The sequence below is a fragment of the Furipterus horrens genome, unplaced genomic scaffold (genome assembly GCF_987537825.1).
Source record: "Furipterus horrens unplaced genomic scaffold, mFurHor1.1.pri manual_scaffold_8, whole genome shotgun sequence".
NCBI lineage: Eukaryota > Metazoa > Chordata > Mammalia > Chiroptera > Furipteridae > Furipterus > Furipterus horrens.
In genome coordinates this window covers 48,511,028-48,534,249 of record NW_028327178.1, presented here as the reverse complement: position 1 = coordinate 48,534,249, position 23,222 = coordinate 48,511,028, and the positions used below count along the sequence as shown (strand labels likewise).

Here is a 23,222-nt window from a genome sequence, read left to right as displayed (position 1 = left end):
TTTCCTTTGCCAAATTTGGGAAGTTTTCCTTCATTATTTTTTCACATAAGTCTTCAATTTCTTGCTCTTTCTCTTCTTCTGGCACCCCTGTAATTCAGATGTTGGCACATTTAAACTTGTCCCAGATGTTCCTAAGCCTCTCCTCATTTTTTTCAACTCATGTTTCCACATTCTGTACTGATTGACTGTTTATTTATTCCTTATGTTCCAAAACATTGATTTGAACCCCAGTTTCCTTCCCTTCACCATTGGTTTAATGTGGATTTTTCTTCATTTCACTTAACATAGCCTTCATTTCTTCCCTTATGTGTTTGTTGTACTTAATCTTGTCTGTCAAGTCTGTGAGCATTGTTATCACCAGTGTTTTGAACTCTGCATCTGTTAGGTTGGCTGTCTCCTTGTCACTCAGTTCTCCCACTGGAACCTTGATCTGCTCCCTCTTTTGGGCCATACTTCTCTGTCTCCTCATCTTGACAGTTTTCTGTGTTTGCCTCTGTGCCTTAGGTAGAGCTGTTGTACGTGTTACAATGTAAAGGACAGAGCCTTCGGCATTCATCAGTATGGGGCTCCTGTTTCAGCATGTTGTGGTGCTGTTTGTGGGGGAGGGGACAGAGAGGGAACAGTGCCACTTGCTCAGCACTTGCCCCTCTTCCAGGCACTTCTCCCACTTCCTGTATAAGACTGGTGCCCCTCTAGCTGTTGCTTGGTGATAGTTCCCACAGTGTGTGAGTTTTTGGGTGTTCTTGGACTGTGGGGGCCCTATAACTAAGCAGAATCTGCTGAGAGACTGGCAGTTTCTTCCACCACCCCAAGCACCACTGGTTTTCACAGTCAGAAGCAATGTAGCTCTATTTTTTCCTGGCACTGGAACCATGAGCTGCAGGGTCTGGTTTTGGGCTGGGATTGCTCCCCAGGTTTCTCTCTCTACTTTTAAAATGTATGACTATGTTTTCCACCACTGGCCATAGTCACTTCTCTGCTGCCATCACCACATGGCATCATTGCTACCCCGATTCCACCTCCTCCTACCAGTCTGGATGAGTATTTCTTCTTTATTTGTTGGAATTCCATGCAATTTGGTTTTCTGACATTTCTGGTTGTTGTTGTTCTTTTTATAGTTTTGAGGTAGTTATAATTCCTTCTTAGTTGTGGAGGGACACGTAGCATGTCTACCTGTGCCTCCATCTTGGCCAGAACCTCAGATTATTAATCTTAGTTTTATAAAGGAAAATCTTAACAGAAACTGCGTGTTTCTAATATGGAAAATGTTCCCCTATATTAGCTGTTACAATATTCCCAATTTTCATCAGTCATTTTCAGAATTATTTTAAAACACTGACCTCACATTGCAGCAATGGGTGAATTTAATGATTGCTGACTCTTATTGGTTTTAGAATGAGGAAGCCAATTTTCTGTGTGGCCACAGGTTCTGTTCTCCTTGAGAACTGCCCTCCCACCATATTTCCACTCACTCTTGACCATTGACTGAATCATAAAGGTTCTACTGAGAGAAGGATTCACAGGTACTACCATCCTCCTGATGTTAATCCTGAAACTGGCTTTTAGTAGAGGGATGGCTATGCAGCTGAGCTTATAGGCCAAATTGACTCATTTGCACAATCAAACTAAGGTTTGATTAAGCATATTTTTATGGCTACTGAGCAAATCAGCTGGCCATTCTGGAATTACATTGACCAGCATTTCAAAAAAATGTTTTTAAAAGAATATCAGTTTGGTAAGCTATTAGTATATGCTCATTTTTCAAAGAAAGTGGCAGTAGAAGGTGTGTCCCAATCATAAATGTTTAGGAAACACTGAATTAAAAAATAAAGCATGTTGTTTTACTGTGGGACTATGATGCACAGTAACCCTGTCCTGGGAGAGACTAGAGTTGCAGCATTTTTCAAACTCGTTTGACCACAAATTCTTTTTCAAAAGGAGGATTCTGTAGTTGCTTATGTTCCACAGAATATACTTGGCAAGTGCTGATATAGGCATATACTGGGACTTTATGTCTAGGTTCATAAATTGACTTAACTGTCCTCATTTTAGGTAACCACCCCTACTATTAAAAACTTTATCTCAGAGAGCTAAATAAACTAATTCTAGTAACTGAATCCATTTTCACATGCCACTGATTCAATTTTTTTGTGCCTTTTGCTTTTGTAATTTACCATTATTAAATCATCGGTGTGATTCATTGATGTCCTCTATTATATTTTATTTTTATTTTTAAATTATATTTTATTGATTATGCTATTACAGTTGTTCCACATCTTTCCCTTTTGTCCCTCTTTACCTAGCCCCCATCCAACTCCCTCAACCAATCCCCGCATGGTTGTCCATCTCCATGGGTCATGCATATATGTTCCTGGGCTGCTCTATTCTCTATGCTGTAATTTTCATCCCATGATCATTCTGTAACTACCAATTTGTATTTCTTAATCCATTCACTTTTTTCACCCATCCTCCTGACACCTCTCCCATATGGCTACCATCAAAATGTTCTCTGTATCTATGATTCTGTTTCTGTTCAGCTTGTTTGCTTAGTGTGCTTTTTTTAGATTGAATTGTTGATAGATACATATTTACTGCTATTTTATTGATCATATTTTTGATCTTCTTAAGATCCTTTAACATTTCATATAATACTGGTTCGGTGATGATGAACTCCTTTAGCTTTTTCTTGTCTGGAAAGCTCTTTATCTGTCCTTTAATTCCAAATGATGGCTTTGCTGGGTAGAGTAACCTTGGTTGTAGGTCTTTGGTTTTCATCACTTTGAATATTTCTTGCCAATCCCTTCTAGCCTATAAAGTTTCTTTTGAGAAATCAGCTGAAAGTCTTCTGGGAGCTCCCTTGTAGGTAACTAACTGCCTTTCTCTTGCTGCTTTTAAGATTCTCTCTTTATCTTTAACCTTTAGCATTTTAATTATGATGTGTCTTGAAGTGAGCTTCTTTGGGTCTATCTTGTTTGGGATTCTCTGTGCTTCCTGGACTTGTATGTCTGTTTCCTTCACCAAATAAGGGAAGTTTTCTGTCATTATTTTTTCAAATAGGTTTTCAATTCCTTGCTCTTTCTTTTCTCCTTTTGGTACTCCTATGATGTGAATATTGATATGCTTGAAGTTGTCCCAGGGGTTCTTTATGACATCCTAATTATTTTGGATTATTTTTTCTTCTTGCTGTTCTTATTTATTCTTCTTTGCTTTCTTATGTTTCAAACCACTGATTTGATTCTTGGCTTCATCCATTTTACTGTTTATTTCCTGTAAATTTTCTTTATTTCAGTTAGTGTATCCTTTATTTCTAACTGGATCCTTTTTAATCTTTTGAGGTCCTTACTAAGTTCCTTGATAATCAGTGTTTTGACTCTGCCTCTGATAGATTGCTTTTCTCCATTTTGTCTAGTTCTTTTTCTGGAGATTTGTTTTTTCATTTAGCCTATGTTTCTTTGTCTCCTCATTTTGGCAGCCTCTCTGTATTTGTTTTGATGTATCAGGTAGAGCTAGTAGGTCTCCCAGGCTTGATATAGTGGCCTAATGTAGTAGGTGACCTGTAGGGTTCAGTAACACAACCTCCCCTAGTACCCAAGTTGGGTACTCAAGGTGCACCTACTGTGTGGGCTGTGTATGCCCTCCTGTTGTAGTTGAGCCTATATTGCTGTTGGCACATCCAAGGCCAGTCACTCCCTGTGTTCTGTCTGGAGTCACATAGCATTAGCTACAAACCAATATGCAGGTAGCTACTACTTGTGCTGGGCTTGGAGGTGCCCAGGCAAGGCCAACCTGTGAACCTATGCTGGCTTCTGCTAATGCTGGCCCTGGGACAACTTAGTGAGAAGTATAGGGCTCACTGAAGCCAGATGCTGCTAGTTTGAGAGAATTTAGGAAAATCTGAAGCATGGACCAAGAGAAGGCATTCATATGGAAAAGCCACTGGAAATAGCTTGGGTGGGCCTGAAAGTTGGGTGGGGCAGAGCCTCAGGAATCACCAGAGTGGGGCGAACAGTGTGAGTCAGGTTGACAGAGTCTCAGATATGGTGCCTGCCTGCTGGTTCTGTAGAGGAAGGCTCAGAAAAGGAACAATGGTCTCTGCCTGGGATAAAGCTACTGACAGATTTTGCCCTGATACTGGACAACTCACTTCCTCCCATATGTCTCTGATGCTCTTCAATCTGCTCCCTGATACTGAGCTCAGAGGAAGTGAGACTGAGTAAGTCTGTGCATGTTGGCCTTTTAATAGAAGCTGACTGGGACTCCAGAAGTTTCTGTTTTCCACAACTTCAATTCCTACTGGCTTTTAAAGACAGAAGTTATGGAGACTTATCTTCCAGGCACTGGAACCCTGGGCTGGGTGTCATTGTGTGGGGCTGGGACCCCTTGCTCCTGAGATATCCCTCATAATTTTTATCTGCCACACATGGGTTTGGGACCAGCTCATTTTGCATCTCTGCACCTGCTACCATCTTAGTGGGTTTCCTCTTTAATTCTGCAGTTGTAGGACTTCCATTCAGCTCAACTTCTGATGGTTCTCAATGATGGTTGTTCTATAGTTTAGTTGTCATTTTTATGTGGTTGTGTGAGGAAGAGAGCCATGTTTACCTAATCTGCCATGCCACTGATATCCTTTAGGTTTTTAAAAAACCTCTATATGAACATTTACCTTTACCTTTAATCTATATTACTGAGTAAACAAGCAAAAATTTTCTGGTTTTTTTATTTCTTTTTGAATGCATTTTCACTTCTTAACATGGTGTCAGCATATATTTATAATTTTGAAAATCTCTTCAGTTCTTATAAATAAACCATTGATTCTAATAGTTATCATCTTAATATGGAAAAAGAATCCTTTTATTTTATTAATAGGCCTTTATTCTTATATTAGTGGTGAGTGACTATTGTGATAGAACACTAGCCATGCAGCTGACCTTTGGGACAGGTAAGTCCCCTGTGTTCCATGTCCTTTGCTAGGTACTAGTGATGTCAAACCTAGTCACACCAGTTTATCTCCTCTGATGTCTCATGGTCTTTGGAAAACTACCAACATGGAAACATTGTAAAGGGCTCTGCGCAGTGGCAAATGGGGCAGCAGTAGGCAAAGGAGCACCCTAAGCGTGGGGCCCAAGCATTATCTCACCCCCATAATTGCAGACATGCTGATGGACAGTTCAGATGCATTATCCCCATTTCATGGATGATATTTGGGATCATGGATGTCTAGTGACTCTTCCAGGCTCACAGGCTCAGAGCTGGGAAGGGAGGGCATCTCCCTTGACTCCAGGGCTGGGTGCTTTAACAGAACAATCCATGAAGTGCTGTGGTGGGCCTTGCTTTTATTTAAACTGGCCTCTAACCTAGGCTGGGCCCACCTGCAAGAGAAGTGCCTGGCTGACCAGAAAGGCACATGGGCCTCCTCCTTATGGAATGGAAGCCACACAGGGACAAGCCCCAGAAATGTGTCAGTCATGCTCAGTAATCATCTCATTTGAATACAGCCCTCTTCACAACTGCCTCACATCAGGCCCTGCTGAAGGAGAGAAGCCAGAGCAAGGATTGCACATTCCTGAGAAATTTCCATTCATGTGCTCTTCAGAGAGGGATGGCATTCACAGTGGGACAAGACAGATTTCTGGAGATATGTTTGAAATCTGGCTTTCCATTTTCTTGAGTGTGTGCTTGGGCAATGTAATTAATATTTGAGGCTCAGATCTTAACAGGCAAGACCTCTGATCACAGCAGAATCATCAGAACTAAAATGGAGTGAACACTTGCTATGTGCCAGCAACTGTGTTAAGAACTTTACATGTATTAAATCATGTGTGGCTCTCCCAGAGAGGTTCTATTAAATTACAGTAGTCCCTCTCTATATCATGTTTCACTTATCGTGGCCTCACTGTATCGCGGGATTTTTTTAAATATTATATTTAATTATTTATCGCAGATTTTTTGGTATTTCGCAGCATTTTGCAGTACTGTATACGTATATTGTTAAAGTTATGTAGGTTTAAGAGTGTAGAATATGTTTAAGAACAGAGATAATGTTTATAAAAGTGTGGGAAAGGTTAATAAGGGAGTGGGAAAGGTTAATAAGGGACTGGGAATGGTTTATAAGTGTGTGGGAAGGGTTTATAAAGCCTTAAAATATATATAAATACTAAAATAAATTTAAGGTTCCTACTTCGTGGATTTTCACCTATTGCGGGGGGGTCTAGGACATAATACCTGTGATAAGTGAGGGAATACTGTATTATCCCTATTTTATAGATGAAGGAATGAAGCACAGAGAGGTTAGGTAACTTTTCTGAGTTCACTCAGATAGCAAGTTGGGAAACTGGGCTTTGAACCCCAGTGGTCTGGTTCTAGATTCTGTGTCTTTAGCCACATGAAGCTATGGTCAGCCAAGAAGTAGAGCAATGGAGCATGCTTCTAGAAGCCACAGGTTTAAGAATTAAAGACTTGAGCATTAAGAAAAAAAAAACACATAGAAAACATTTTATATTAGCACTCAAATGTTACCATTTGCATTTTCACTGCTTAATAAAGCTGCTGCTCTAATTTTGATAAGCTTTATAGGCTATGTACTAAACACCTAAGGGGTACATGCAAAGAGCCTATTTAGAACTTTGTGTCTAAATTGACCAGTGTGAATTCTACATACATCATGCCTACTTCCAAACAATGCTGAGAGCCAGAAGAATATGGACCACCAGTATTATTTTCCAAGCTGCAGAAGAGCTGTCACTTCCAACTAATATTTTAATTGCTGGGGTTTTAGTCAGGCGGTAGAAGGATAGCAGTACTAAACTGTTTTGCCTAAATAAAACAAACCTACAGTTTGTGTGGACAGCATTTCATTAATGCTGTGGTCATACTGCTCAGCCAAGACGGCTAACTTCTGGGTCTGCTCTCTCTGAGCTGTTTCAGAACAGCTTTGTGCTCACTCTGGTGTAATCTCCAGTAGGTGATTTCTTAATGCTTTGTACTATCTGGTTTGGATTTTGCAGGTGTCCTGAAACTGCTTTTTTATTTGGAGTTCTTTAAACTGGAAAGAAAAATAATAAATCTATATAATTTTTAACAACAACACAAAACAAAGAATTGAGAATTAAGCCATAGTTTAAGAATTTATGCAGAGTGCACTTCCTTTAAGTTATACTTCCTAAAATAGCAAGACAGAAATGTTTAGAAAAAGCTAGACTGCAGCAAGCAATAAATGCAACCTCAGGTTTCACAAAATGCTATTTTTTTTGTTTATTTGTTTTGATTTGTTTCATTTGTTAGTGGAAACAATTTTACTGTTTGGTTTTTCAGTCCTGCTTGAAGATGTGGCACTGAGTTGGGTTATTATTACAACTTCAACTGGGAAAAATTCAAATCATGTCCCCAAAACACCCTAATCCAAGTTTTACTCTCAAGCTCTATGAGATTCCAGAAAAGTATTTTTAAACATAATGCTGTGCTCCAGTTGAACTTACTTTGTAATTTAATGGTTTTGGGTTATTTTTTATTGTATTAAGTCAGCCTTTTGAGGCCTCGGAAAGACCAGAAACATACTGATGTAAGAAATGTGGTTGTCCATTTTATATACCTCTGTTGTCAGCTCATCCTGCAGAGTTTTGAGGTTTTCTTTGCCTAGTTTTTTTAATGGTCCTTCTGGTACAATGGTATATATTTATTTTCCATCGTAATTCCAGTTTCACTGATTTAATAAAGTCAACAGTGGGTGACAAATGCCAATATAAAAATTCTCCTGAGAGCACTGGAATTAACAAAGAACAGTTACATTAAAGGAAATTAAAACAAACAAACAGAAATGTAGTTGGTAAGTAGAATATCTATAGCACTTATTCATCCTTTGATGAAATTTGTTGCTACTACAGTGAATACTGCCCACGTTAACTTTCTTTTCCTTATCGAGCAACTGGATATTTGTCTTGCATAATCTCATGACAAGCATATTTTAAGATATTATAATTTACACTTGTTACCACATTATGGAAATAATAGCTCTACCATGATTTTTGTGAGGGAGAACTCAGTAACTGTGTCATTTCTCTTGACCTACCTTCCTGAGAATGGATTGTATTTCATCTTCTCTGCTTTGCAGCCCCCAGAATGAAGACTCCTCTTTCCATTTTGATGGGAGTGGGTATTCTGTTGTGGAGAAGACGCTTCGGGCTACTGTGACACACATAATTATGCTTTTTAGTACCTTTTCAACGAATGGGCTTCTTCTCTACCTCGCTTCAAATGGCACCGTAAGAATCTTTATAAAGCACTTAGCCCTACTGTGTGTATACAGTTAGATTGCTATGAGGATATTTATGTTTAATGAATATTGTATGAGCATATACTAATTACACATATATATGCTATAATGTGTCATCATTTTAAATTATTCATTATATCAACACAGATTCATTGAAGAACCCTTAGAAGAGCACGAAGTAGAAAATAGCTTTCCCATCATTACAGATATCAATTGAATATTTATTATTAAATTTTGAGCTTAAATAATGTCTTGTTCTATGCTCACTCGGACCACTGTGTCCTTACTGGAAATCCATTCACTAGACTTTCATGTTTCCATTTTTTAAATCTATGTATTGGTGATTTCTCTCAATTGTCTAGTTTTATTTTTAGAACTAGTCCATTTGTCAGTCTCAATGAAATAGATACAGAGAGAGTACATGTCTTCTACTGAATTGTCGGCTTTTATAATAATGAGTTTATCTCATATCTGTGTAGTATGTCAGAAAGCTGCAGTTGACACTTAGTTCATTTAGTTTCATAGTGTCAACTTCTGGCTATTGGGCCTGGTACAGCCTTCTTAATTTGACTTCAGAAGCTTTCTGCTATCCCTGCCGTGAAGGGAAAGGAAATCTTGTGATAATGATGTGGCCATAAGTAACTACTTTTTTCTTCTTTACAGAAAGACTTTTTGTCCATTGAGCTGGTCAATGGCAGAGTTAAAGCTACAATTGACCTGGGCTCAGGGCCTCTTGCCCTTGTTACAGACCGACGCTATAACAACGGAACCTGGTACAAAATCGCCTTCCAACGAAACCGGAAGCAAGGTAAATGCACAGCTGGCGGGATCGGATGTTGGTTGCCCTCATAGGAATAGAAATCTTTTACTTATTTTACTTACTTTAGCTTTCTGGGTATTCTTAAATGACATTCTAATAAAAAACCATGGTGTTCTTTGGAATACTAAGCATCAGGATTCATATTTTGCTGGAGAAATATTTAATTCATAGAATGTTTTCCCAATGTATTATTTAATATTAAGGACTCAATTGGAATCAAGAATCAAATCAATTGTACTTTCCTTCTGAATTTATTGACTTTTATACAGAGAATTTTCAGTTAATAGTCAAGAACATTCACTGTTCAAAATGGGAAAATAGAAAAGAACATGTCTTTGTAAATGACCTTTGTTAGCAGAAGTTTGTGTTTTACCTTAGTATAGGAAGTGATTTTTATTTTATCATGTATTCCTTTTGATGCCCTTTAGGACTCCTAGCAGTTATTGATGCTTATAACACCAGTGACAAGGAAACCAAGCAAGGTGAAACCCCAGGAACATCTTCTGACCTCAATCGTCTCAATAAGGATCCAATTTATGTGGGAGGATTACCTAGGTCAAGAGTTGTGAGGTATGATACCACAGTGTAGAATTTTCACATCCTTAATTACCAACTAAATATACTAGTTTCCTAGGGCTGCCTAACAAGGTACCACAAAATGGGTGGCTTAAACAGCAGAAATGTGTTCTGTCGCCATTCAGAAGGCTATAAGTCCAAAATCAAGGGTTCACAGAGTTGTTTCCTTCCAAGGTCATTTGTTCTATGCCCTTCTTAGCTTTTGGTAACTTCAGGCTTTCCACAGCATGTAGATGATATTCCCTCTGTGTCCACACATTGCCTTCCCTCTGTGTGTGTCTCTCTGGGTCCAAAATTTTCCTGTTTATAAGGATGCCATGATTACATCTGTGAAGACCCTATTTCCAAATAAGGTCATATTCACAGATACTGAGGGTTAGAACATCAGCATCTTTGGAGGAGGACACAATTTAACATAACATCTACTTTGATTCAAACCACGGTGTGCCATATTAATTGGGAAGTGAAGAAAGCCTTCTGCAGTAAAATTAATGATTTTATATTTATTGCCTTTAGAACATCTAAAAATGGTTACTGTGCAATATTTGGAGACCCCCATTTCCATCACAAGTCATTCTCCTCTCTGAATATTTTAGAGTAGTAGAATCTCTTTCTAAGCATACACACAAAAAATCATGCTTCTGCAGACTTACCTGGATTCTCCCTTTGTGTGATTAGAATAAAGAATACATATAAAAGTTGAAAAGAAAGCATCAGGAAGTTGGATGAAAGATGGCAGAGAAGAGAGGCAGTGAAATTATTTTATCACACTGATTCATGTTTAACCCTGTGCCTTTAATAATTTACACAATATTTCTGTGGTTCATGGTCCTAAATTTCATAACTTTTGATTAGAAAAATTAAGCTCTAACTTTTTTTAAGTCATATACAAAAAGCCTATAGTCAAGGCAAGATAGCTTCCAGGGAGTCGGGTCATTAAGTGTCCAAAATGAGTCACCCAGCCCAGTAGTTTTCAAATGCATATTCGTAGCAATACCCTGCCTTCGAGCTGAGTTCTTATACAGAATCCTGGTATGTAGCACAGAAGTTCAGCCACTCCAGCTGCTATGCGTTGAGCAACCCAGGTTCACTTTCCCCTTCTTTTTGCTAGAAGTTTCTGAAAGTTTCAAAGAACATAGTTTACAACTGCAGTCACCTCTCCCCTTCCCTAGTCTTAAAAATAAATACACCTAAACTTCTGGGAATTGCTAATGTGTACTCCAGGTCTTATTACTCCTCTGCCAAGACAGAGTCAGGAGTGGGAGCCTGTCTCCTAATTCCTAATTCCAGATATCACTCCCGGATGTGGTGTTCTAGGGTGGCTCCTGTAGCATCAAGTTCATCTGTGCTTTGCTGAAATATCACAAAGTGTAGACATTGGAGGAAAGGACAGAGCCCGTTTTATAGGAAGACATCCCAAATCAGACTTGCTAGAAGGGACTTAGTATCAAGGCCAGCCTCTTTATCTACAATGGAAGAAACTGCAACCCAGAAATATTGAGCTTTGTTCTGTTACGCCTACATAGGCGAGATTGAACACTCTGAAGCAGTGTCTAAAGTAAGCAAAGGATTTTAATAATTTCCGGCCAGTCAGGCAGACCCTGAGCTGGTCTCTAACACGCTCCAACCTACAATAGAGTCTAAATGCTGGGTTATATACTGGTGATGCCCCTTTGTTTCTTCTTTGGTGGGAAACAGCCTTAGGAAGAGGGGGCTGGGCAGAACTGTAGGAATGTCTTGGCAGTAACAGGAATAGAAATTCGCAAGGCTATAAGGTTATCTCTGGCGGCAGCATAGCTCTCCAGCCAGGGGCGAATTCTCTGTGAAGCAATTTATCTTCAAAGGGCTAGATATCCTGTAAAGTATAACTTTCGCAAATGTTATAAACCAGACACAAGCAAATGGAAGGTGATAGAGGCTGAGGTCCTTTTAGCTTGTAAATCACCAATTGCTACAACACTTCTCCCTACATTCTTCTCTTCAAGGCTTTTTAGCAAGTCCTTGCTACTTCTTACAAAGAACATCTGAAGCCCCTACATATTTACATATTTAGCAGACCTTTGAAACTTTTTACAGGGAATATTTGGTGCCCCTACAGTTCTAAATCATAGAGTTGTTCAATGATTGAAAGCTCATTGCTCAACACAGAGAGGAAGAAAAATGAGATGGGACTCTAACAAAAAAAATATGTTGCTGGCTGATGTTTAAGAGTATAACTTTGTAGTCTCCCTATTTTGGAAAAGAGAGTCGGACCACATTACAGCCTCACCCACTCATCACAGTAGTGTGGCAACTTTTGTTAAGAAAAATATGATGTTGACTTGGACTCTACAAATAGGCTTGTAAATAATTCCAGACTTCACCAAATATAATTACTTTATTCAGGACAACATCATGTCCCCAATCTGAGCATGTTGCTTTGTCTACACCAGCCTGAAACTTCCTGTGTCCAGGGAAGACATGATGTGGGACATGATGTGGGTGCAAATCTGGATGCATTTTTTTTTTTTTAAGTAGAAGACAAGACCATCCACTGAGCAATTGGCAAAGGGGTGGTGAAGTAGGTATCTTGAAAACAGCAGTGAACATTTGGATAGTTGGCTGAAGGGAATAGATGCATAAACCAATGATGTTCTCAGCAAGTACCAGCCCTCAAGCCACCATAACCCTGTGGGGACTCACGATGAGGTTTCTCTCAAAATCCTCTCCCTGCTGAGGGCTCAGGGCCACTCCTTGGCCTTCCATTGTCCCTAGCCACATTCTTTACAATTCTGAACTAAGAGGCAGACTCTAGTGACCTCTACAGACTCCCCCACCACAAAGTAGGGTTTATTTGTTCTTATTTCCAATGCAGCTTAAATGCATATAACTGGACATGGCTAAGAGGCTTCTTTTCCATACTATGTCAAGTCCTTGAGGATGTTGCAACCTATGACTTTTCTCTCCAAATGGGGCAAGATGTGGTTTAAATGGCAATAATCCTGACCTTGGAATTTTTCTTCAGGGTTATAGAAGTATATGTTTATGAATCCTGAATTCTAGAAAATCGATCCTTTGCTTTGGAATGTTTTCAGACATTTCTCATTCCTGGCTCTTTGATAATCTTTTTTCAGAGCTCGAAATGGGTTAGCCACTTTTATATTTCAATGAAAATCAGGAGACTGTCATTGGCCATCTACTGCAGATAATAAGAGCCTATATCTCTCATCTTGGTTTAGTTTCCTTAGCGTCGGCCTGCGAGCTAAGTGTCGCTGGTTCGATCTTCCAGTCAGGGCACATCAGAGAAGGAAAACTCTTGATTCCAAAAAACCTCCGCTGCCTTGCGGCATACCTCTTCAGGGGAAAGGCTAAGGAGAAGGGAAACTCTGACTCCAAACCTCCGCTGCCTTGCGGCATACCTCCTCAGGGGAAAGGCTAAGGGAGTAAACCCCGACAGAAAATCCGGAGCCGGAGTCCCTAAGGCGGTTTGACGTTGTAGTCAACACCGGCAACTCCTGCGGCGCACCTGAAGCCAAGCTGTATTGACTCTGTCTTTCCCCTTGGATCCTTCAGCTGCGAAGAGAGGGGGGGTCTGCTGCATGGGCAACAGTTGGCCCTCCATATCACCCTGCCCAGGCTTTGTAGCTTCACTGGAGAGGACACTCCAGCGTCATCGCAAGATGTCGACTTAACACGGGAAGAGACAGTTACCGGTTATAAGCTCATCCGATTGGCGAAGGAAACGAGCGCCAGGGGTCTCCTCTGACGGTGGGAGAGGTCATCGCACCTCACTGGACAGCTACCGCCCGCCTCAAGCTGGGCAGCCCCCAGCCAATTAGGTGCCGTCTCGCCATGGCTCACCTGCCCCACTGGGTGCGTGGGGATCAGAGAGGCGTCTCTTGAAAAGTGGGCCACAAAATACTCGCACCAGGCAATTCCAAGCAAACAACAAGAAAGAAGCCTCCAGCTCTTCGCCTTGCTAGCTGGAACATCAGGACCATGTGTCCTGGACTTACTGCAGACCTTCCGTGGATCAATGGTGCCAGGAAAACCGCCGTCATCGACAGGGAACTGGCACGACTAAACATCGACATTGCGGCTCTACAGGAGACCCGGTTGGCCGACAACGGAACTATCAGAGAAACCAACTACACCTTCTACTGGCAAGGGAAGTCTCCGGACCAACCAAGACAGCACGGTGTTGGGTTCGCTGTGAAGAACACGCTTGTTAACTCCATAGAGCCACCCACAGGAGGCACAGAGAGATTACTTACCCTCCGATTGTCAACAACTTTCGGCCCAGTCAGCATTCTTAGCGCGTACGCCCCAACCCTCTGCGCCACCACTGAAGAGAAAGAACAGTTCTACCATGCACTGGACGAAGCGTTATCCAAGATCCCTAGAAGTAACGCTCTTTATCTCCTTGGAGACTTCAACGCAAGAGTAGGAGCCGACCACATGGCCTGGCCCACCTGCCTCGGAAACTTTGGGAGAGGAAAGATCAATGAGAATGGTCAGCGACTGCTTGAGCTTTTGTGTCACCACGGCCTGTGCGTGACAAACACATTCTTCAAGTGCAAAGAGATCCACCAGGTGTCATGGAGGCACCCCCGCTCCCGCCACTGGCACCAGCTTGACCTCGTCATCACCAGAAGAACGGATATTGGCAGCACCCTCCTCACCCGCAGCTACCACAGTGCAGACTGCGACACGGACCATGCCCTCGTGGTAAGCAAGGTGCGCATAATGCCGAAGAGGTTGCACCACTCCAAGATGAAGGGTCGCCCACGCATCAACACCAGTTGTGCCAGCAACCCAGTTAAGACCCAGCAATTCATCAACAGGATGGAAGATGCACTCGGCGAGGGAATGGCGGCAGATGACATTATCGAATCCAATTGGCCACGTCTCCGCGACGCCATATACAACTCCGCCATTATTGCTTACGGGAAGAAAGAGCGGAAGAACGCTGACTGGTATGAGGCTCACTGGGAAGAAATGGAACCCGTGATCGAGGCTAAGAGGAAGGCCCTACTGGCTTACAAGGCCACGCCCACTCCCAGTACACTTCAAGCTCTACTGGCTGCCAGGAACAAAGTCCAGAAGACCGCCCGCCACTGTGCCAACACCTATTGGCTAAACCTGTGCAGAAGCATCCAGGAAGCCGCCGATATAGGCAACGTACGAGGAATGTATGAGGGTATCAAGAAGGCAACAGGCCCAATCCCCTTCAAGATCGCCCCCCTTAAGTCCAAGACAGGTGAGGTCATCACTGACCAGGAATAGCAAATGCGGCGGTGGACCGAGCACTACCTCGAGCTGTACGCGACGAGGAACACCGTAACAGACACTGCTCTTAACGCCATCCCAGACCTACCAGTCATGGAGGAGCTAGACACCCCACCTACTGCGGCAGAGCTCGGCAAAGCCATCGACCGCCTCGCTTGCGGGAAAGCACCAGGAAGCGACGGAATCCCTCCAGAAATCCTAAAGAGCGGGAAACCAGTCCTGCTACAGCCGCTCCACCATCTACTCTGTCTCTGCTGGAAGGAGGGTTACATCCCCCAGGATATGAGAGACGCCAACATTATCACCATGTACAAGAACAGAGGAGACCGCAGCGACTGCAACAACTACCGGGGCATCTCTCCTCAGCGTCGTCGGCAAAGTATTCGCCCGGGTCGCTCTTGCCCGCCTGCAGACCCTTGCTTCCCGCATCTACCCAGAGTCCCAGTGTGGCTTCAGAGCTGGCCGATCAACAGTGGACATGATCTTCTCCCTACGTCAGCTGCAGGAGAAGTGTCACGAGCAGCATAAACCACTCTACCTCGCCTTTATCGACCTCACGAAGGCGTTTGATCTGGTCAGTCGAAGCGGACTCTTCAGCTTGCTACGGAAGATTGGCTGTCCACCACATCTGCTTGCTGTGGTCATGTCCTTTCACGACAACATGCACAGCAAGGTGTCCTACAACGGCGCAACCTCTGAGGCCTTCCCAGTCAGCAGCAGAGTAAAGCAGGGCTGCGTCCTCGCGCCTACGCTGTTCGGAATCTTCTTCTCCATGCTCCTCCAATACGCCTTTAAGGACTGCAGCGAGGGTGTCTTCATTCACACCAGATCCGATGGCAAGCTCTACAACCTGGCCCGTCTACGAGCCAAGACCAAAGTCAAAGAGGTGCTCATCCATGAGATGCTCTTCGCCGACAACGCAGCCTTGACATCACACTCCGAAGAGGGACTCCAGCAGCTAGTCACTTGCCTTTCCCACGCATGCAAGGAGTTCGGACTAGCCATCAGCCTGACGAAGACGAACGTTATGGCTCAAGGCACGGGGACTCCCCCATGCATCACCATCGATGGATACACCCTGGAGGTTGTCAACGACTTCACTTACCTCGGGTTCACCATCTCGAGCTCTCTTGTCAGTTGACTTGGAGGTCAACCGGAGAATCGCCAGGGCAGCCACAGTTATGGGCAAACTGAACCGGCGAGTGTGGAACAATTCCAGCCTCACTGAGAAAACCAGACTGCGCATCTACCAAGCCTGCGTACTCAGCACTCTCCTCTATGGCAGCGAGACGTGGACCACCTACGCAAGGCACGAAAGGAAACTCAACAGCTTCCACATGAGGTGCCTGCGACGCGTCCTGCATGTCGCCTGGCAGGATAAGGTTCCCAACACCGAGGTGCTGAAGCGAGCCAACATGAGCAGTTTGCATGCAGTTCTTAGTGAGAGACGCCTCAGGTGGCTCGGCCATGTCAAAAGAATGGATGCAGGCCATATTCCCAAAGACCTCCTCTACGGCGAGCTAGCAGAAGGCCAGAGGATGACAGGGCGCCCAAAACTGCGGTTCAAAGACATCTGCAAAAAGGATATGACACAATGCTCCATCAATCTCAACACATGGGAAGTTCAAGCAGACGACCGCCTAGCCTGGAGGCTCGCGGTCAGGCAAGGTACGTCACGCGCAGAGGCTGCGCACAACGAGGAGGCGGTCCAGAAAAGATCGAGGCGGAAGCAGCGTCAACAGCAGCAACAACAGCCATCTGCCTTCACCTGTAACAAGTGCGGCAGCGATTGTCACTCCCGAGTCGGACTGCACAGCCATTCTCGGCGGTGCAGATAGACTCTCAAGAAGCTACGCCATCGTCTCTCGAGACGGATGGCTGCCGATGATTCAGGACAAACTTCGTGAAAATGTAGTATGGACAAAAACCAATGACTTCTATTGCCATGCGATCCTAGGAAATCATGTTGCCTGCACTTGCCCCTATGGGAGCAAATGTTCTATCTCATGAGGACTGGATTATAATCTCTGCACTATAATTTCCTTATGACTATACCCTTTCTTTTAATTGGCCTGTCTTTTAGTATATTTAAATTATAATGACTATAATAGTTTCTCTTGAAATATTAAACATATTTATGTACAGGTAGCCATCTAAATAGACAAACGCACAAAATTCAACCCCTTTCTTTAGTCCTAAAGAGAGCATTTGTTTTAGACCTGAAGTTGTTACCATCACCATCCTTAGAGGGGTGCCTAAACATTTCTGCAGAATGGTACATGGAAACAGATCTTCCTTATTTGTAGGTCCATTTGAATTCCTTCTTTCAAAAATGGAATTATAATCATTGTTCTCATGTCCTTCCCTACAGAAAAGGTGTCACCAGCAAAAGCTATGTGGGCTGTATCAAAAACCTGGAAATATCCAGATCAACCTTTGATTTACTCAGAAATTCCTATGGCGTGAGAAAAGGCTGTATACTGGAGGTGGGAAGCATTTTATCAATTTTGTAATAAGTTTATATAAATGTCCACTGATTTACCAACCTAATAAAGTAACAAAACCTAAAGCAGTGGGGTAAATAAGAAAGAGATGATGGGGAGGTCAGCAGGTACCTCCACTGTGGGAGGCTCAGCATGCAGGTGGACCTGACCATACTTTTCCTATCCTTTGCGGCCAGCCTATCCAGAGTGCTAGCTTCTTGACAGGGGGCTATGTCGAATTGCCGCCCAAGTCTTTGTCACCAGAATCGGAATTGTTGGCAACATTTGCCACCAAGAACAGCAGTGGTATCATCCTGGCTGCCCTGGGCAAGCATGGGGAGAATCGGCAGGCCCATGGGGTGAGTAACTCAAATGCTAGTGAGCCACGAGCTCAGGAAGGAAATTACTTTGGAGAAACTGGATGTAAAATGATTTAGTTGTAAATATTTATTGTTTATGGTCACTCATTTTTAATAAGTACAAGTCACTATTGCTGAATGTCTTTCCATTATGAATCAGCAATTTCTTTGTGTTGCATAATACTTGTTCCTTTTCTGGCTACTGAGAAGAAAAATACTTGCTGTCTACTTCAAATTCTTTTAGAACTCATTCAGATAGCTTATACTGAATTTTCTTCTACCCATTATGGTTGTTTCTCTTCGTTCTAAGGTTAAAACAGCAAGTCCTCAAATTCTATAAAGTTATTCAGTATACTGCTCCATGAGGCACAATTTTGTTTACCTATTACTATAGTATGGAAAGGAGCAGAAGAGGAAAGGTGACCTGTAATAAGCACATAGACCAGCAGTAGGAAAAGAGAGGAAAGTTTATGGTTTTCCCTATTAATATTTCATTTCAATAACAGTTAGGTGATATTTACCCTTTCCTCTGCCCAAACTTGTATATACCACATAATCTAAAGAAACCACCAAATGCTGATGTATCATCTTAATGAAGTAGAGGTCATGCGAGTACAGTTTATGGAGTACTATCCTCTGCTGTGGAAGACACTTAACAGACATTGCTGTGCAATTATCACAACCACTCTGCAGAGTGAATGCTACTTCCTATATTTTGCTGAAGAAGAAATGGGTTCAGAGAGCCTGATTAACCTGTTTGAGCTCACACAGCTATTATACATATGTCAGAGCGAGGACTGAACCACCAGTCTGAAGACCTCAAATACATCACAAGCCTCCTGATGAAGGGCTAACAATGGCAGATTGGTTTAGGGGCTCCACCAATCTTTTTTTCAGTTGAGGTGAAATTCATGTAACATAAAAGTAACTGTATCTGTGAATGAATTTATCTAGTCTGTGTATTTCACATAAGTGGACTCATACATACATGTGATATTCAGTGTTCATTCACATTATAGTATGCATCAATACTTCTTTTCATGACATTAATATTTTACTGTATGTACATAGTGTAATTTGTTTATACTAGTTCATTGATGAACATTTGGGGTTGTTGCTACCTTTTGGCTATTTTGAATAATTCTGCTGTGAATAGTCACATATTAAAATTTTTTGAGTACTTGTTTTTATTTCTTTTGGGTGTATACCTAGGAATGGAATTGCTGGGTCATGTAATAATTGTATTTTGAGAAACCATCAGACTGTTTGGCTCTACTAGTCTTAATAGAACCACTTGAAATCAAAGTTTGCTACTAAGTCAGCAAAAAGGAATGCTGTCACCCAATGCCAGCAGTTCTGCTGGTGGACCTCTTTTCAATATGACATAAAACATATTAAGAGCTTTAAACATTTCAAACCCTTCAACTCTTTAATCCCACTTCTACAAATATTAAAAACAATTTCACAGGCAAAAAAAGTTAAATGTTCATTATGTATGGTTATTAAAAATTATATATAGCCCTAACTGGTATAGTTCAGTGGGTTGGGCATTGTCCTCAAACCTAAAGGTTGCCAGTTCAATTCCAGTCAGGACACATGCCTATATTGCTGGCCAGGTCTCCAACTGGGGGCGCACAAGAGACAACCAATCAATGTTTCTCTTATATGTCAATGTTTCTCTCCCTCTTTCTCTCTACCTCCCCCTCTTTCTAAAAATAAATAAAATATTTTTTAATTATATATAAGCTACCTAAATTTTTAACAATAAAGAAATAGATCCAGATCCCACAATGAGATAGCACCTCACACCTGTTTGAGTGATCATCATCTAAAAGACAAGAAATAACAAATGCTGACAAGGATGTGGAGAAAAGGTAAATCCTTCAGCATTCTTGATGGGAATGTAAATTGGTGCAGCCACTATAAAAAACAGTATGGAGGACTCTCAAAAAAATTAAAAATAGAACTACAGTATGATCCAGCAATTCCACTTCTGGGTATATATCTAAAGGTAATGAAACCAAAATCTGGAAGAGATACCTGTACCCCTACATTCATTGAAGCATTATTTATAACAGCCAAGACATGTATGTTAACTAAACTTATTGTAATCACTTTGCAATATATACATACAGGTAACTCCCATATAACACAGTGGTTAAGTTCTTAACAAATGCCACGTTATGCAAATCCATGTTATATGAAACAAAGAACTAGCACAAAAATGGGGGTTAGGGTCCAAAAATTTAAAAAACATACTATTATATTTTTATAATTAAGAGAAATATCCCTATTAAAGCAATTTTCATCAAAAGTATTACATATCAGTGTTAAGTAATGTTTTCTTCGTCATCACTACTAAGTTCCATTAACCAAATGTTTTTTTTTTTTGACAAGATATCCTCATCCTCTGAACTTTCTTCAGCATTATCTTGACTTCTATGCTTTACTTTTTGGAAAAAATCTGTTATTTTAGATTGCTTGCTTTTAGCTGAGACATCTTTATAAATTTCATTATACAGTGCTAAGCACCTTTGAAGTTCTCTCTTAAACTTTGTGCTCCTTTCAGTACAAGGATCTTCATTTAAGAAATATGACTAACTGTTCAACTAAGTCTAGGCCTTTCTTTACACTTTTTATAGTAAACTGTTTAATTTCTTTGTTTTCATCAGTGCTATCATCCCCTAAATTATCTTGGCGCATTCCAGATGTCATTTCCACCAAAACTGCTTTATCAGTTTCTTCTTCTGCCAACAATTCTTGGATATCTTCTATAGTCATATCATGTTAGTGTGAAACTGTGTTATACAGGGGATACGTGTATATCAAATCATTATGTTGTATACCTTAAACTAATACGATGTTATGTGTGAATTATATCTCAATAACACTGAAAAAAAAGAAAAACAGACTAATGACTCATAGTTATTTGTTGGTACATAACGTGGCAATAGATAATAAGTATGAAGACTGTAGAAATACAAATCTTTGGTATGGTTAGTGATAATAATATAATACAGAATGTAAAATATATGAGTAGAGAATAGGAAGTAATATACAAATTTAAAATGGTTGTTTCAGATTGTTATATTTTTGAGAAATTGCTTACTTGGTGCTAATATTCCCACATTATCTTTGTAAGACGACAATTTTTTTCCCCCTCCACCCTCCACTCTGGTCACTGTCAGTCTGTTCCTTGTTTCCATGCCTCTGGTCCTATTTTGCTTGTTTGTTTGTTTTGTTCACTAAGTTCCTCTATAAGATAATAATTTTTTAAATCATATGTTTTCTTTCCTCCATGCAATTGTTTATGCAGTCTTTCCAGCCCTTCCTTTCCATCATGCTCATTGAAGGCCACATTGAAGTGCATGTTAATGCTGGAGATGGAATAAACTTGAGAAGAGCTCTCCTGCATGCTCCCAGAGGCACATACAGTGATGGACAAGAGCATTCAATCTCTTTGATAAGGAGTGGAAGGTATTTGTGTAACGAGGGCATGGTGACCTTATGAAGGTTCCCTAGTAGGAACCTTGCTATGGTACTCTGTATGAATGGTTGGGGTGATTACTATGACATCATTAGCAGTCAGAGTTTCTATAACCTTGCTAGAATACCTCCTTAGATATAATTTTATGTACTTTGTCATATTTGCAGAATTTTCATAATTAAACACCCTAAACTCTTCCCTTTTCTGATGTCCAGTATAAATTGTCTTTACATTAGATTAATTTCATGTCAAATAGTATTAGTAAATATTAGCAGTATATCAATACTAAATAATAAATGGTAAAATAGTAAAATGTAAAAAATAAGATATATCAACATTCCTGTATACTTTCCTTCAAAACTATAGACCAAATGTTTTAAAAGCATACTGGACATTTTATTACAGGTAAAGAAGTAAAAGAAAAATGCCCCCCCCCAAAAAAATTGAATTTAATAATAGTTAATAGCATTCCATTCATTTTTGGAGAATATTCAACTGTCGGTTTCAGTTTCCAAGATTCACCTTTTTATACACACAAAATGTCATATTAAAATTTATTTGGGGGAACTTTTATTATTCAGTAAGTACTTGTGGAATTATGGATTAAAATACACTTATGTTTTATTATATTTAAAAGTGTTTTTTAATTTTCTCCTTCATCCTTTTAGAATTATCACTGTCCAATTGGATGAGACAAATCCTGTAGAAATGAACTTGGGCCCATCAGTGGAAAGCATGACAATAAATGTATTCAAACTGTACATAGGAGGGATTCCAGAGGGTGAGGGGACAGCAATGCTCAAGATGAGGAGATCATTCCATGGCTGTATCAGAAACCTCATCTTTAACATGGAGTAAGTATAACTGTGCTCCCAGCATGTTTTTGATTTCTGGGTCTTTTAATGCTGAGTACTGACACTAATCTACCATCTGATTTTGTTGTTTGAGATTGCCTAAAATTCTATAAGTTCCTGAAGTAAACCCCATTGTTCTATTATGAAAGTCTCCCAAATGGATTTTATTGAATCAAAATGATGGATAGATCTGGTCATCACACATAAAAAAAAAAAAAAAAATCATTGAACATTAGTTCCTTAGAACTATCAGTAAACAGTAGAGGTCAAACATATGCATTTAAGTGAATGTAAAGATTTTGTGATGGAAGTTTCTTGTTATCTGGAGCTCATTGATTTAAAGAAGCCTTTACAACTGGGCTGTTTGCAGCTCCTGCTGGTTAATGGCTCCTCCTAATACAGTTACAGCCTAATTAAGAACTGGAACTCCCCATTCCCTGTGTGGAGTTTATGATACGAAAGAGAATTAACATATACCAGTGGCCATTCAATGCCTCCTCACTTACCCTTTGCCTGTGGTCAGTGTGCTGGTGGGACAGAGCCATGCTTAGACCTGGGCAGACCAGAAGGTGCACAGGAGAAACTAAACATGCACTGAGTGTCAAGAGACTGAAGTTCCCCTCTTGACTGGCCTTGTGACCTTGAGCAAGGACTTGAATCTTTCATGGGCCCAGTGTCTTTCTTTGTGAAAGAACCCCTTAGGAGTCCTTGAAATTTGCAAGGACAAAACATTGAATTGGATTTCAACACAATTATTATGTCAGACCCTAGATTTATTTTTACACTTGATTTACTTATTTACCCAACTGTCTTCTTATTAATTATTAAGCATCTTTATGTTCCTGAAAGCTGTGACGCTTGGAACTCAGTAGGGTAGAAATGCTTCTGCGCTGTTCATGGCCATGTCTTCAGAGTGTGCCAGTAGGGTATGTGTGGACAGGGGACATGTTGCAAAGGCTTCAAGGTAAAGAGAGACTTATGACAAGTATAGCTCATGACTTTCTGGCAAAAGTAAACCTGTGAAAAAGAATCAGTGTTTGACTGAAGCCACTGCAGTGCTGTGAGAGCCAGAAATGGAATCAGCCCCTGAGGTGGCCCAGCCAAGG

General features: G+C 41.0%; 1 protein-coding gene across 1 annotated transcript in view; it reads left to right on the top strand.

The window, feature by feature from the left end:
- The window catches only part of LAMA1 (laminin subunit alpha 1), a 158,576-nt gene that overhangs the window by 123,599 nt on the left and 11,755 nt on the right, over positions 1 to 23,222 (top strand). Inside the window, exons 49-55 of the mRNA XM_090285005.1 lie at positions 8,108 to 8,258; positions 8,933 to 9,077; positions 9,518 to 9,659; positions 17,305 to 17,419; positions 17,614 to 17,775; positions 21,101 to 21,252; positions 21,931 to 22,116. Of these exons, the coding sequence (XP_090141131.1) occupies positions 8,108 to 8,258; positions 8,933 to 9,077; positions 9,518 to 9,659; positions 17,305 to 17,419; positions 17,614 to 17,775; positions 21,101 to 21,252; positions 21,931 to 22,116 (1,053 nt within the window). The remainder of the gene's footprint in view (positions 1 to 8,107; positions 8,259 to 8,932; positions 9,078 to 9,517; positions 9,660 to 17,304; positions 17,420 to 17,613; positions 17,776 to 21,100; positions 21,253 to 21,930; positions 22,117 to 23,222) is intronic.